This window comes from Rhincodon typus, chromosome 3, assembly GCF_021869965.1.
Source record: "Rhincodon typus isolate 14 chromosome 3, sRhiTyp1.1, whole genome shotgun sequence".
Taxonomy (NCBI): domain Eukaryota; kingdom Metazoa; phylum Chordata; class Chondrichthyes; order Orectolobiformes; family Rhincodontidae; genus Rhincodon; species Rhincodon typus.
The window spans coordinates 26105104-26120888 of record NC_063334.1 but is presented as its reverse complement, the minus strand read 5'-3'; the positions used below and the strand labels follow the sequence as shown (position 1 = coordinate 26120888).

Sequence of the window (15785 nt, the reverse complement as noted above, 5' to 3'; positions counted from 1 at the left end):
AGCTGGGCTGGTTTTGGGATGCGGTAGGGGGAGGGGAGATTTTGAAGCTTGTGAAGTCCACATTGATACCATTGGGCTGCAGGGTTCTCAAGCGGATGCAGGAACAGCAACTCATATTCTGCTTGGGAATATGCTTCAAAATCTCCCCTCCCCCTACCGCATCCCAAACCAGCCCAGCTCGTCCCTGCCTCCCTAACCTGTCCTTTCTCCCACCTATCCCCTCCTCCCACCTCAAGCCGCACTCCCATCTCCTACCTACTAACCTCATCCCGCCCCCTTGACCTGTCCGTCCTCCCTGGACTGACCTATCCCCTCCCTAACTCCCCACCTACACTCACCTTTACTGGCTCCATCCCCGCCTCTTCGACCTGTCTGTTTCCTCTCCACCTATCTTCTCCTCTATCCATCTTCTATCCGCCTCCCACTCTCTCCCTATTTATTTCAGAACCCCCTTCCCCTCCCGCATTTCTGATGAAGGTCTAGGCCCAAAACGTCAGCCTTCCTGCTCCTATGATGCTGCTTGGCCTGCTGTGTTCATCCAGCTCTGCACCTTGTTGTCTCACTTTAGAAAGGAAATCGATCTCACATTTTCGAAACAACAAGCTCTGGGAGAAAGAACACCTGATTGGTTGTGGCCCTGCTGTCCAGCTGATTGGATAGGCTTCAGCCAGTGTGACAGGGGTGGGGGAACCAAAGCAGTAGGTCAGCAAGTGAAATGACAGAGGAGGAGTTACAGACTAAAGCCAGTAAAGCTAAGAGGAAGAACAGACAGGGAGGGGTTAGTGAAAACAGCGGGACTTGCAGTCTGAAGTGTATTTGTTTAAACGCAAGGAGTATGAAAGGTAAGGCCGATGACTGGCAGCTTAATGTTCCAGTATTTAGATGTTTCAGGTGGGGTAGAGAGGGTTGCAAAAGAGGTGGGGGAGTTGCGTTACTGATAAGGGAGAATATCAAAGCTGTGGGTCTTGGAGGGCTCATCCAGCAAGACCAGTTGTGTACTGCTCAGGAATAGGAAGGGTGTAATTGGATTGATTGAGTTGTACCACAGGTCTCCCAACAGCCAGCAGGAGATAGAGGAAGAGAGAGGTGGACAGATTATGGAAAAATGAGAAAATAACAGGATTGTTGTTTTGGGTGATTTTAAAATCCCATACATTGACTGGGCCTTCCTTAGCAGCAGAGGATTGAACAAGAGGGTGAATTTGTTAGTTACATCTAGCAGGGCTTCTGGAAGCAATATGTAAATAGTTTAAGTAGGGAATGGACCTGTTACTGGGCATTGAGCCTGACCCGATGATCAAGTTTTAATGGGAGAGCATTTCGGGAACAGTGATCATAATTCCATAAGTTTTACGTTACTTATGAATATGGATAACAGTAATCCTTGGGTGAAAGTACTAAACTGGGAGAAGGTTAACTATGACAATATTTGGCAGGAACTGGGGAATGTAGATTGGCAGTTCTACATTCGATTCCTGTCTCACTAGCATCCGCCTGTGAAATGCATCACGTCAGTGGAAATGAGTTCTGCAAAAAGACAGAGAGTGCATTCATTACCTGTACTAAAGCTCTCCTCTCCACACAGGGAACACTTTCCAGCATCCATCAAATTCCCAAAGAATTTCCAGCCTGTCGGTGTTTCATATACAGGAATCTTCATGACTTTTCCTACCCTATGAAAGACAAACGTGAGCACATTTGTTTAAGTATGTGGACTGAACATGTGACTTAGAAGATTGTGGGTTCAAATCCCACTTCAGAAATTCTAAGCTGGCATCCCCTATACTTTATTAAGGCAGTGCTGAACTTTTGGAGGTGACGTTTATGGATGAAGTTAAACTGAGGTCTGTTGGGCAGATATAAAAGACCCAATGGATGCTGTTCTGAAGAGGAGCAGGAAGTTCTTCCCAATATCTGACCAATATTTATCCCTTACACATCATCACCAAAAACAGATTATGCAATCATTATCAAAATATAGTACATTGGTTCAGGCTGCGTGAAAATCAGTTGCCATATTTCTATCAGTACAACAGTGATCACACTTCAAAAGTGCTTCACCATCTGTAATATGCTTTGAGATGGCCTCAAGTTATGAAAAACAAGGTATAATTGCAAATCCTATTGCCATAATGTCTTCCTAAGAAGCAAAAGATTGAATTTTCACGAAGGAGGTTAGAGGGTTGATTCAGGAAACCTCGTGAACAGCCAACCTGTCTCTCTTAACAAAAGGCCTCTGCACACTAGGTTTTTATTCCAGGGGTCAAGGGTAGGATGGAGTTGGGCCCACCACAGGCCCAAGGTAGCTTACAAGTGAATGGACGCCCAGGCTGGTAGGCTAAAGTGCCCACCTCTGTTTACTAGGACATCAGCCAATTTTAATTACAATGTTAGGCCCTCACTTGTTCACCCCCTTCATTTATTGTCTCAACCCATGCATCTCATGTGCCCTTCATTCCCCCAAATAACTCCCATATTTCTTCCATGCACCCCCCAATTCCCTTCCATGCTCCCAATGTATCTTCCATTGCCGTTCACCAATATACACTGTGGCCAAATCTCAGGATGTCTTTGAAATAGACAATAACAAAAAAAAACAATCTAATCTCATTCAAGGTCACCACACTGAAACATTTCTTATTTAAAAAGGCAATAAGAAAACCCCTCAATTTGATCAATTTGTTGTAAAAGGAAACAAACATCTACATTTGTAACTACAGCAAAGACAGCTATTCCTTTAATAAATGCTTGCAACTGTTAGGCAAAAGGTCTGGTTCTGGATCTTTTGATACTCAACCAAGTATTCATAATGTACTCAGCTATTGCTACATGAGTTCTCAAGCAGTGCTTTCTTCAGTTTTGGATGGATAAGAGTATGCTTTTTAATGTGAAAATGGCTGTAATTTATCTTACACTTACATAATACTCATCAATTTACATCTGCAAGATACAGCCTTATAATTAAATGTTGCAGCTGAAAACACATCTAACTTGTAACACAGCATCGAACCACAGCAAAAGAACATTTTCTGTACTTCAAAGCCTGTCAAATGTACAAGTTCCAGGAACAGGTGACAGTTATTGTTTTGGTTTCCCACTTGAGAGCTGGACTGAAGACTCTGTTTCTGTGCTGTACGACTCGTTGACTCTGTGACTGGGATTCCTACATGTTTCATCATGTCTACTTAACAATGTCTACTTAAAGAAGAGGACCGACTCCAGTAAAATTATAGGGAGGTGTGAGCTGCCCATTGCTCACACCTCTATTGCTCCCCCTGCAATGGAGCCGCAGGTCATGGAGTGTTGTGTGAAAGATGACTGTCCACCCTGTTATCTTACACTGGCAAAAATTGCCAGAAACAAGAATAAGGGCAAGCATTCTGGAATCTGGTGCCTGTAGACCAATTTTTAAGGGCTCCTGTGTTGCCCTAACTCTCTGAGTATCTGGGCCAATAAGTATGGTAAGATGATTTTCTACGAGATTCCATGCCCTACAGGACTGGGGCCAGATCTTAAAGTTCTCTCAAACAAATTGCTGTTTGCATTACAGTTACAATGATAGCAACAATTTAAACTCTTCATAGCTGGAACATGTGATTATTAAACATACCATGAAACAAGAAATTTCAAGCTACTGTTAACAAACCTATACGCTTACCACACTGGCTAATAAACTGGGACTACTGTGTTATGGACGCCTGGCTGACTGAGATCCTCTCCATTGTGTGTATACTATAGCACTACCTTCAGTTTTAGACACCAGACCTGAAGAAGGTACTAGCCTTGGAAAGAGCATAGTGCAGATTCACCAGAATGATACCAGAGCTACAAGAGTTATGACAACAACTTGCTTGGACTAGGGTTATTTTCCATTGAATAGAGAAGATTAAAGGGTGATCTAACTGAGATGTATAAGAAGATTAAAGGATTTGGTAGGATGAATAAAGAAAGACATTTTCCTCTAGTGTGGGAATGCAGCACAATGGGGCAGAACCTCAAAATTGGAGCCAGGTATTTGGGGTGACACAGGAAGAACATCTTCACACCAAGGATAGTGGAAGTCTGAAACTCCCTTTCCCTAAAAAAGTTGTTGAAGCAAGAGATGAATGGAAAATGAGATTGCCATGCAAAAATCTGGCAATGTGACTATAGTTTCTGGATACAAGGTAGAGTTAAAATGCAGATCAGCCATGACCCTACTGAATGGAAGAACAAATTAAAAGGGTTGAAAGACTTCTTCCTGTTCCTAAGTATGCACCCTACTTGAAGCATGGAATTGTTGTCCCTTTCCTTTATTTTGCTATCAAAGAGACTTGATTCAAGACAACCACCTCTTGACCTGTTCCAAATGTAACCGGGTTCTGAAATAATGACGATAAACACTTTACACAATCAAAGAGGAGATTTTCCACTGTCACATTTCCAGTACGCCCGGTCATGATGCTTCTGAGAACTCGAACCATTCTTTCCAGGAAGCCTTTGGTATCAGAAGCCTGTCTTTGAAAGCTTTGTGATGAATACAATTCAGATTATCCCAAGAAGAGCCCAAATTCTAACACCCCATTCACTAACATCTAATGAAAGAGAGGTTAAAAAGAGGAAACATTTCTCTGCAGACAGAGTAATCAAACATCTGGACTTGAAATGCACATTCTGTAGTCTTGCAATGCTTCTTGTCCGTTCTTTGTAACTGTTTTATTTGGATTACCTTTAGCAAGACAGCAGCCAATGTCTTTAAATCCTTTCACAAACTGCATATTCTCAATGGAAATTCCATTCTCGTTTTAAGTAACCATCTCAGGCTAAAGGATGCTGTCTCTAACTACTCTGTCCCCAAAATGATCTTCCAACTCCATATCCTCATCTGATCTTTGCAGCACCCAATCTGTTTACCTGTGCTTATTTCTTATTGAACCTTCATCTATGAATCTGCCATCTCCAGACAACATGGGCTGTATTTAATGGAAGTGACAGGGGTCTCACAAGCATGGCAAGCAAGAATCCATGTTGGCTCTTTTCAGAAAGACACATCACATTAAGTAAACATACTATGAAACAAGAAGTTCAATCAGGCACTGTGAAATGAAGGGCCCTGGGGTGGAATTCCCATCTGATCCAATAGGAGGCCATCAGCTCTTACTTGTTCAGTAATGTCAATGGTAAGGCAGTGACTACATCAGCCAAAGGTTCAGAGTTGGCAATAAACTGAGGCACAGATCAGGATTGGTGAAAGGAGGTTCCTGGGGCGGATGTCCTAGGTTGTGAGGGGGTCAGTGGCAACACACAGTAGTGGCTTTCAGCCCCTGAACTCCCTAATGCCAAGTCTCTCCAGCAACTAGTTGAATGACAGAATCGCCTAGCAACAGGGTCTATTTTTCAGGCTTCGCACCGTGCTGCTGAATGAATAGGAACAGGATGAGGTCATTAATTTGGCATTACTTTTGTGTCTCAATTGGTGGCTGAATGGAAAAGCTATCTACAGGTCCTCTACCAAAATCATAATTCCGATAACGTAAAGATGGCAGGGTCCCCCAAACCATCCTCCTGCCCAATCATCCTGCTACTAAACTCACTATGGCCATTAAAACCTGAGGCCTATAAATTCTGCCTGCGTTTCCAATGATCTCTCAGCCAGATTCCCATTCCTTAAATCATCCAAAGCCTAGTTAATTGAATCCTATGACTACCCCCACCACCGCCATCCCCCCATCCAAAGGTACACTTTCTGTTTATCCTTCTCCACCAGCACTTCAATTCAAATTGTCATCTTTCTGTTCACACTTGTGTATGACCAGATCCTGCCCTATCAAGTAGCATAATGGATAGCTGGCTGGTTGTAATACAGAGAGCAGATTGTAGGAAGTGGGAAGTGGGTCCCACAAGGATCAATGCTGGAGCCATTGTTGTTCATAATTTAGAATAGAATATCCTTTTATTGTCACATGTACTCCATTGTAGGAGCACAGTGAAAAGCTTTTACAATGTCTGTCTTCTTAGAGGGAGTGGTCAGGGTGTGGAATGCATTGCCGGAGAGGGTAGTGGAGTCGGCCTAATTAGGGGCATTTAAGCGGCTATTAGATAGGCATATGGATGATAGTATAAGGTAGGGGTGGGGGTTTGATAAACCTTAGGATTAGGGTAAAAGTTCGGCACAACATCATGGGCCGAAGGGCCTGTACTGTGCTGTATGTTCTATGTTCTTATGGGTACATCTTAGGTACAAGTACCTAGGTACAATTCTTGGATACACCAGAGGAATAAAAGTAGTTACATTACTTTACAGAGTTGAAAATAAGTTAAAAATAGGACATCTTTAAAATGTTGACATTAAAGTAAGGTAGGAAATTTCAAATAGATATTACATTGTAGCAGCTCAGCACAGGGCCTCCCCACGTGGTCTGTCCACCCACGCCAGACCCCAGTCCGACAGCCGTCCCCGCTCCGCTCCCAGACCCAGTCCACTCCATACCGACACTCAGCTGCTCTGTTAAGTTCCAGGACTGCCTCCCTCATGCTGGTCTCCTCCCAGGACTCGTTACCTGCATGCTGCTCCAGGCCTCGCAGCCCACACGCTGTTCCGGGATTTGCATATTAATGACATACAAATTGGCATCAAAGCCACAATTCCTAAATTTGTGGATACCGTCAAATTGAGAGGGCATGGTCAAGATTGAGGAGGATTCCAACAAATTATGAGAATATGCATACTGTTGGTAGATTAATTCCAACACTCAAATGTGTGAGCGATTGCATTTTGGTGCAAAAATGAGGAAGTCATACATTACTTGGAAAATCAGAGTCCTAATGCTGCAGAATAGCAAAGAAATTTGGGAGTACATGTACACAGATCACTAAAAGAAGCAATGCTAGTTAAAAGGCCAGTAAAAGAAACTAAACCTAAGTATTATTTCAAAAGGGATTGAACTGAAAAGTAGAGAAGTAAGTGCTAAATTTGTATGCATTGCATCTGGAGTTCTGTGCCTTGTGCTTTGAACTCCATATTACAAAAAGAATATAAGGACACTGGAGAGTAACTCACATCTCCAAAGCTTGTCCACCATCTACAAGCCACAAGTCGGGAGTGATGAATATTCTTCATTTGCCTGGATGAGCACAGCTCCAACAACACTCATGAAGACCAATACTATCTAGGACAAAGCAGCTCACTTGATTGGCACTCCATCCACCACCATCAACATTCACTCCCTTCACCATCATGCACATTGTAATAGCAAGAAATACATAGGTTGTTTCCCATTGTGGGAGAGACTGGAACTTGTGGGACACAGTTTTACAATAAATTTTCCAACTTAAAGAGGAAATGAGGATAACTTCTTTCCCCCCTCAGAGGGAACTCTCTTTCTCAGAGAGCAGTGGAGGCAGGGGTTATTTGAATAGTTTTAAGGCAATGGTGGATAGATCCTTGGATTACAAGGAAGCCAGTGGTTTTCAGTGGTTGGCAGAAAGGTGAAATTGAGGTCACAATCGGATCAGTGATGAACTCATTGAATGGCAGAGAAAGCCAGAGGGATCAAATAGCCTACGCATGCTCGTAGGTTTTATATTTGCATGTATAGCTATAAAATGCACGGCAGCAACTCACCCAGGCTCGTTTGACAGCACCTTTCAAAAACATGACCTATATCACCTAAATGGATAGGGGAGTAGATGCACAGGAACACCACCACCTACAAGTTCCTCTCCAAGCCACACACCACCTGACTTGTAAATATATCACCATTCCTTCACTGTTGCTGGGTCAAAATCACAGAACCCCCCTTCCTTAATCACACAATGGTGTGTGATTCCCTATGCCATATGGTTGCATTGATACAAAAAGGAAGCTCAGGACTAATCTCTCAACCACAATTAGGGATGGACAAAATTTGCTGGACTGGCCAGTATGTCCACATCCCATGAAACAGTAACAAAGAGAAAATGGCAGCCATGGATTCAGCGGCACTAAACTCTGGAATTTCCCACTAAACGTCTCCAGCTCTTTCATTTCCTTCAAGTCACACCTAAAACTGACTTTTTTGACCTAGTTTTTCAATACTTGTCCTGAATAACTCCTTGGTGTCAAAATTTGTCTCATGACACTCTTGTGAAGCACTGTGACATTGCTATGTGAAGACAAGTCATTGAATAGGACAATTTCAAAATAGAAAAATACTTGCAAACCTCTCCCTGAATCTAGAAACAAAACTGGACAATATTATATTGTAGTAGTCCCAACAACATCAAGCTACATTCACAGATGATTTTTGCAGCATCTGATCACTCCTTTGTCTTTCTTCATCCATAATTCTGACTAAACATGCTGAACATTAGGTGAACAAAACTTAAATCCGTCACCAAGTTTAAGTAAAGAATAAAGTTATCCTTTCCAAAGTGCATTTACATCAGGAGTACTCTGTGCAGGTTTCGTCTCTACACCTAATGAGGGAACATATTTGCCATAGAGAGAATGAATGATCACTAGATTTGTTTGCTGGAATTGACCTGTGAGGAGGCACAGAGTAGACTAGGACCATATTCCCTAAAGTACAGAAGAATGGAAGGTGATCACATTGAAACATTACATTTTTATGACGCTCTGCAGGGTAGATGCTGTGAAAATACTTCTGCTGGTAGGGAAATCTAGAACATGGGGTCATTGTCACAGAATAAGGACATCACCATTTTTGACTGAGGTGAGAAGAAATACTCAAAGGGTTGTGAATCGTTGGGGTTCTCCACTCAGATAACAGTGGATGCTCAATCATTGAGGACATGCACGACATAGATTGACTGATTTTTGGGTACCACAGAAATGAAGGGATATGCGGATAGTGTGGGAAGGTGAAGTTGAGGTAGAAAATCAACCGTGATCCTACTTTACTGGTGCTGCACATTCAAAAAGCCAAATGGCACACTCCAGCTCCTTTTCCTTATGTGCTTATGTTCATTCCATAAACAATAAATTGAATGCATTACTTACATATCAGGTTAAACCACTGTGGGAGGAAATTGAGGAAATGTGAGGCCCTTTCTAACTTGAGATGGTATAAAGGAATGTATTATTTTATCTCTCCATAAATCAAAAGGAATGAAGTGAACTAGTCCTCCCAGGCTCCTGCCTCAAAGGCAAAAAGAACCAAAATCTGTTTCACTTTATTTTGTTTAGACCTCCTTCAGAAAGCCAGGAATGCTATCTCTGGATTTAATCTAAGCAGAGAGTTCTAATAGAGAGAGTGACAAACTAAATACAGCAAAATAATTTCTATTCGACTATGAATCTGAATTACAGTTTTTAGAAGATGGAACACAATGTCTTAATTTTCTCTGAATGGTTAATTTTGTCTCCTGTTATCATTCTTCTAGAAAGCCAATGAGCTAAGTAGTCCTTGGCCACAGCATATATAGGTGATCAGTCCCATGTAACAACAGATGGAAACAGGAGCTGGAAGTGGTGGAGTGTGTGTGAGAGAGAGAGTTTGTGCATTTGTGTGAGAAAGGTGCTACAGAAATGCAGGTTGTTTCTTTCTTCCCTTTCCTGTTTGGTTGATACAGTCACAGCAAGCTAGCTGGCCACTTCAATCCATCGCAGTATCATAGATCTGCTCCTGACCCATTGATCTGTCTTAGTTTCCTGGAAGATAATCTCCATTCTTGAATGAAAATGTCAGATGGCTTACAGTAGAACATTTCTTTTCCAAGTAAGAATAGATGTAACAATTGTTATGTAACCGTATGTGTATCATAAAATGCTACAATATAGAAGGATGCCATTCACTCCATTGTATCTGGTTCAGCTCCTTGAAAGAGCTATTTTGTTGCCCCCATTCCCCTGTACTCACCCCATTACACTGCAAATGTCCCTTTACAGGAAATCTCCCTTTTGGAAGTTGCAATGGAATTTGTTTCCATCACACTTCAGACCATGCTGTCCAGGTCATCATAGTTCTCTGCACAAACATATTCTTCTCATCTGCTCTGTGGTGCTTTTGCCAACTCCTTAAATCAGTATCCTTGGAATACTGACCCTTCTTCCACTGGACACATTTTACTCTATCAAAACCCCTTACGATTTTCAAAAAGACTCTCATACCTTCACTGAACTTTGTCAGCTCTAAAGAAAATAATCTTATTCCCTCTAGGCTCTCCACGTAACTAAGTACCTTAACACAGTGATCCTCATGTGCAGCCTCTTTAAAGCCTTGACATCCCCCCTGAAGTGTTCTGCCTCAAATTGAACACTATATGCCAGCAAGTGGGGGTGCAGCGGTTTAACATCACTACTTTAATTTTGTACCCTCCAGTCCATGACACATATAATATTTATTAATCCTGTTTATTCCCACTGAGACAGCTTTTGCTAATGATCTGCAGCTAAAACTGAGACTTGATTTAACGGTGTTTATTGCAGTATAAAAGTTTGTCTTGCCTTTGCCAGGGCTGTTAAACCTAGTCCATGAAAAGTGTGCATTGTAATGTCAAGCTGCGATAGTCATGAACTTCATAATGTTTTCTTCTAGGCCTGCGTAACGTTATTTGGCGAAGAAAACTAGCACAAATACCCAGCTATTAAGATTTTTTTAAGACAAATCTTGATATAAGATGCTAATCAGAAAATGAAGCATACTGTTAGTAGTAGGGAGATTAAAGTGAAATAGACATCCATTCAAGCAACTTTTTTTTAAACAACAGGAACTTGTGTTTATATAGCACCTTTGACATGTAAAATCTCCAAGTAGCTCACATGATCATAGAATCCCTACAGTGTGGGGACAGGCCCTTCGGCCCAACAAGTCCACACTGACCCTCAGAGCATCCCACCCAGACCCATCCCCCTATGACCCACCTAATCTACACATCCTTGAACATTATTGGCAATTTAGCATGGCCAATCCACCCAGTATGCAACCTTTGTGACTATGGGAGGAAACCCATGCAGACACAGAGAGAACGTGCAAACTCCACACAGACACTCACCTGAGGGTGGAATCGAACCCAGGCCTCTAGTGCTGTGAGGCAGCAGTGCTAACCACTGAGCCACTGTGCCACCCTAATGCATTACCAGACAAAAAGAAATTGACACTGCACCACATAAGGAGGTATGAGGGCAGATGACCAAAAGTTCAATCAATGAGGTAGATTTTAATGAGCCAGTTGAAGGAGGAAAGTGAAGTAGAAAAAGTTTAGGGAGGAAACTCCAGTGCTGAGGACCTCAGCAGCGGTAAGATTGAAATATTATTGCTACAGAGAGGGTGCAAAGACTTGTTCCTAAGAATGAGGGACAGATCTATGAAGGGAGATTAGGTAAACTATGCCTGTATTCTTTTAAAGAATGAGAGATGATCTCACTGAAACCTACAAAATACTTAAAGGGATAGATAGGTCAGATGTTTCCCCTGCTTGGAGATTCCAGAACCAGGAGACACAATTTAAAAATAAGAGACTGCCATTTAGGACTATGACAAGGAGATTTTGATTTACTCAGAAGGTTGTGAAATTCTTTGAAACTCTCCAACCCAGGGGGCTGTGGCAGCTCAGTCATTATTATGTTCAAGCTAGAGATTGTTAGATTTCTGACTACCAGTGGAATAAAAGGTAATGGGGACAGTATGGGTATAAGATATTGAAGCATCTGATCAGCCATGATTATTTTAAAATATGGAGCTGGTCCAACAATCTGAATAGCCTATTCCTGTTGGTGTGTTCCTTAAGGCTGAATTACCTACACAAAATCAAAGGAAACTGGAAGTGCAAGAAGGATTAGAATTTAAGTGCATAGATGCTGAAGGGTTTTAAGGCTGGAAGAAGTTCCAGAGATGGGAAAAGTGAGACTGGATGAATTTGGACACAAGAATGAGAATTTTAAAATTGATGCATTGCAGGTCAGCAACAAATGCAAAAGGTCAGCATGGTTGTTAATTATGCATTTTTGTGCGTATGCAATTATGCTTATTTATGTTTAATAGTATGCAACTCTTAATAATGGGCAAATGTTAATTGTGGATTTATTTGCTCCCCTGCAAATAGGAATAGACTAAAACAGGAGTTGTTGAGTTACAAGGTACACGTTTGTAATGTCAAAAGAAGTTATAAAAATGCAAAAAGATTGGCTCCAGTTCTATCCACATGCTGGGCTTTCTAGAGTGGAATAATTGTGCGAGTTCAAACACAAGTAGCTGAGTTTTGCGTGACATCAAGTTTATGTTCCAAAGACTGAAAGGCAAATATCTCAGCATTTCATGGACACAGTCCTTTGGAAAACAATACATTTTTCTATTTTAACAATGGCTTTGAAAATTGAAGCATTTAAATTTATGCCCAACCATGAAATAATTTCTAAAATCATATCTGTTCTCACTTTTTCCCTCTATTACTCGGGATTGTTTCTGAAGATATTCTGAGTTAACATTACTTCTAGCTAATAATTATGCGTGAGGTTTAGAATTGACGTCCTGTGAGATCCATCACCATCACTGCATTACATCAAAGGTAAGTATTAAGAAACAGCTGAGAAATATTCATAAGAATAATAAAGGACAGAAAGTTGAGCAGTTTGTTGTTGGGAATGACTTGACCATGACTTTAGCTTTTCCACTCTGTGGTGGTATTAGGGAAAAAAGTTGAATTAACACAATCCAGTGATTTTAATACGTACTTTAAAGTACTAAAGCATATTCAGTCCTGCATCATTTTAAGTTTCATCAATCATTTGCGTAGCTTGATCTAATCTGATTAGCTTGTTCTGACCCCTAAGCTCTTTCTCATTATCAGCATTTCTTGAAGCACCTTATCATTGGTAGTCTGGGGGGTATTGCTTCTACAATCTGAGATACATTTGCCTTCAATTTACTGCACTTTAGGAACCTGTGGAAAAGACAGTCTGTAATCGATTTCAAAATGATAACGTAAGAAATAAGCACAGGGGTTAGCCATTTGGGCCTGCTCCATCATTCACTAAGATTGTGGTTGATATGGTTGTGTTCACAATTCCACTGTCCTGCCACCCTGATAAAATTACATTCCCTCTCGATGAAGGATTCTTCTACCTCAGCCTTGAGCATATTCAGTGATTCAGCCTCCACTGCTCTCTAGGCAGAGAATTCCAAAGATTAATGACCCTCTGAGAAAAGAAATTCCTCCTCATCACAACCTTAAATGGGAGGCTTCCTTCTTCTGAAACTGTGCCCTCTGATTCTAGATTGCCCCACGAAGATTATGTCATTTATTTTTCTTCTGTCGGATGAAGTACATGGGATAATGATGGTAATGTTTTCTTTTAAAGTTGATGTCATTATGTTGATATTAGCAAGGGGATTATTCATCCTGCAGGAGAAGCAGAAGGAAAGACAGAAAGGAGTACAGACAGGAATAGAAGGAGGTAGAGTTTTCAATATAGAGATAAAACAAGAGAGAGAAAGATAGATATAGAAAAAGAGAGAGATACAAAGACGGAGATGAATAGTGAGATAGAAAAAGAGAAAAAAGTGTATTGAGACGGCATACAGAGATTAAAATAGAGAGCAGATTGCCAAACCCTGCCAGCCTGGTCAGTGCCATGCACAGCATGCAGAAGAACAGCTAGCAATGTAGAAAATTAATGACCTTCTCCACTCCCCCAAAGTAAGTGCCGTACTCTTCTCTCTGTTGCCACACATTCACTCGATCAGTGTCTTTGCACACACCAAGGTTCAGACCAAACCACTCTCAGTATTGGCAACAACTTCTTTTTTCATCACCCTGTCCTCTCAGCCTCCAAAGTCACTAACCCTGTGTGTCCTCTTTCCTGCCTGCTCAATCCCTCGGAAACACTACCTCACTACCTTTTCCCCACATACACCAGCACTAAGTGCTGTGCCACCTAGTGTCAGGTCACTTGTTCACCCCACACTCTCAACTTCTTCTCATTACAGTAGAAGACGACCCATAAAACAGCAGAGAAAACTGGTACTGTGAAGGTTCGGGGGATGGTGGGGGCGGTGATTGTAGAGGAATGCCTGACTTTTGTGCCCTTACCTGCTGTGAGGAGAGAATCTTGGCCCTCACAGGAGAAGTCTAGCTCTGCTCCTACGCAGATGCCAAGACATCTATGTCCCACCAAATCAGTAATTGTCACTCTGCAATGCGACTGACACTGTCCCAGTACTACCACTGAAGTTTTCAATCGTGGCTAATCATTTCTAACCAGTGGCCATGATGTTGTTTTTCTCATTAGTCTTGCAGGTTCTGCGAGCTTCCCTATGAGAAGCAGTCTGGTGTGGAAGAACACAGCAGGCCAGGCAGCATCAGAGGAGCAGGAAAGCTGACGTTTTGGGTCAGGACCCTTCTTCAGTCTCCATGTCAATTACGTTTAAATGCCAAAGAATGACTGTTTTCCAGCATCCCACGATTCCAGGGATGTGTTCTGAAACTAGAAATATCCCAACTCCCATTTCCCGCTTCGAGAGGGAAAATTCAGCCCAATTTTTCAGGCCATTCACTTTCCATAAGCACCGGAAAAAGTTACAAAGAAGTGGAGAGGGAGAAAAGAACAAAAGGTGGGCAGCAGAAGACATTAAATGACAAATAGGATGATGGTGAAGTATGGCTAGATCACTTTCTCAATCAGCAGTTGCTGATGATTCTTTTGCTGCTGCTATTCACACTTCCTCTAGATGAGTCCTTTGTTTCTTTACTTGTCCTATTAACACCTCCTTTTGCCTTGCACCATAACTCCTTTTGCTATTTATTCTCTCTTTCTTTCCACCCTGTCACTAACCTTCCCTTTTGTTCACCCATCCCCCCCCCCCTCCACCACCCCACCCCCATCTTCACATTGTTACAGTTCCAATTTTTCCCAGTTTTGAGGGGAGTTCATCAGCATAAAATGTTTCCTGTTTCTCTTTCCACAGATGTTTCTGATCTCCTGTCTGCTTCCAGCACTTTCTGTCCATGTATATCCAGTTAGTCATAGAACAAACTAAGTAAATACGTAACTTTCTGTCTGTTTTGTAGCAGTTTCTCTCTGTCTAGTTTAATACTTACTGTGCCTGATTAAAGGGAAAAGGTTCTGTGGAGTTCTGTGACTGCAGGAAAATAAATCAATCTTCCTTCAATATGCTGTCTGACATTCAGCACTGTACACAATCACAATGTATATGCTAGTCTCCAAAGCTAAATACTGCATGTCACAAATAGTAATAAAACAGAACGTATGACTATCCCCAGACTCAAACTGAACGGTTGTAGTTACTCAACCAAGTTAAGAATGTAGCAACCTCTCTCTACACTGGCAGCAAGACACTAACTATAACTGTGCTAAGATTACCACAATTCACAGTACAGCTTACTATCTCTTGTTACACACTCGCAATCTAGTAATGAGAGAATGATACACTTTCAAAAGCTTGATTTGCCCTCTCCTGTGAAACATTCTGTAGCTACTGTCTAAATGAAGATCAGGAGAGTTCATTGAATGTTTTTATGATACTTCTTAAAAACAACATGTTCTGATGCTAACCAGAGAGCAGGCTACACTAGGCCTGGTTTTGTGCAACAAGACACTGGTTCATGACCTCAAGGTAGCATATGATTGAATTTTACATTCAGCTTGAGGGATAGAAGAGTGGATCCAAGACTAGTATTTTAAACTTAAATAAAGGCAATTATGAGGCAATGAAAGCCAAGCTGGCTAAAGTGAAGTCAAAAATTTAGGTAAGGGATAGGTTAATAGAGATGAAGTGGCTGACATTTAAGGGGATATTTCAGAAGGTACACAATAGATGAATCCCCATGAGAAATAGGGCAGCATA

The 15785-nt window shown here is 41.6% G+C and overlaps 1 protein-coding gene across 2 annotated transcripts in view; it reads right to left on the bottom strand.

The window, feature by feature from the left end:
* The window catches only part of pgm5 (phosphoglucomutase 5), a 163152-nt gene that overhangs the window by 49286 nt on the left and 98081 nt on the right, over window positions 1-15785 (bottom strand). For both annotated transcript variants that reach the window (XM_020526497.2, XM_048594907.1), the window contains one exon: window positions 1558-1673. In XM_020526497.2, coding sequence (XP_020382086.1) covers window positions 1558-1673 — 116 coding nt within the window. The remainder of the gene's footprint in view (window positions 1-1557; window positions 1674-15785) is intronic.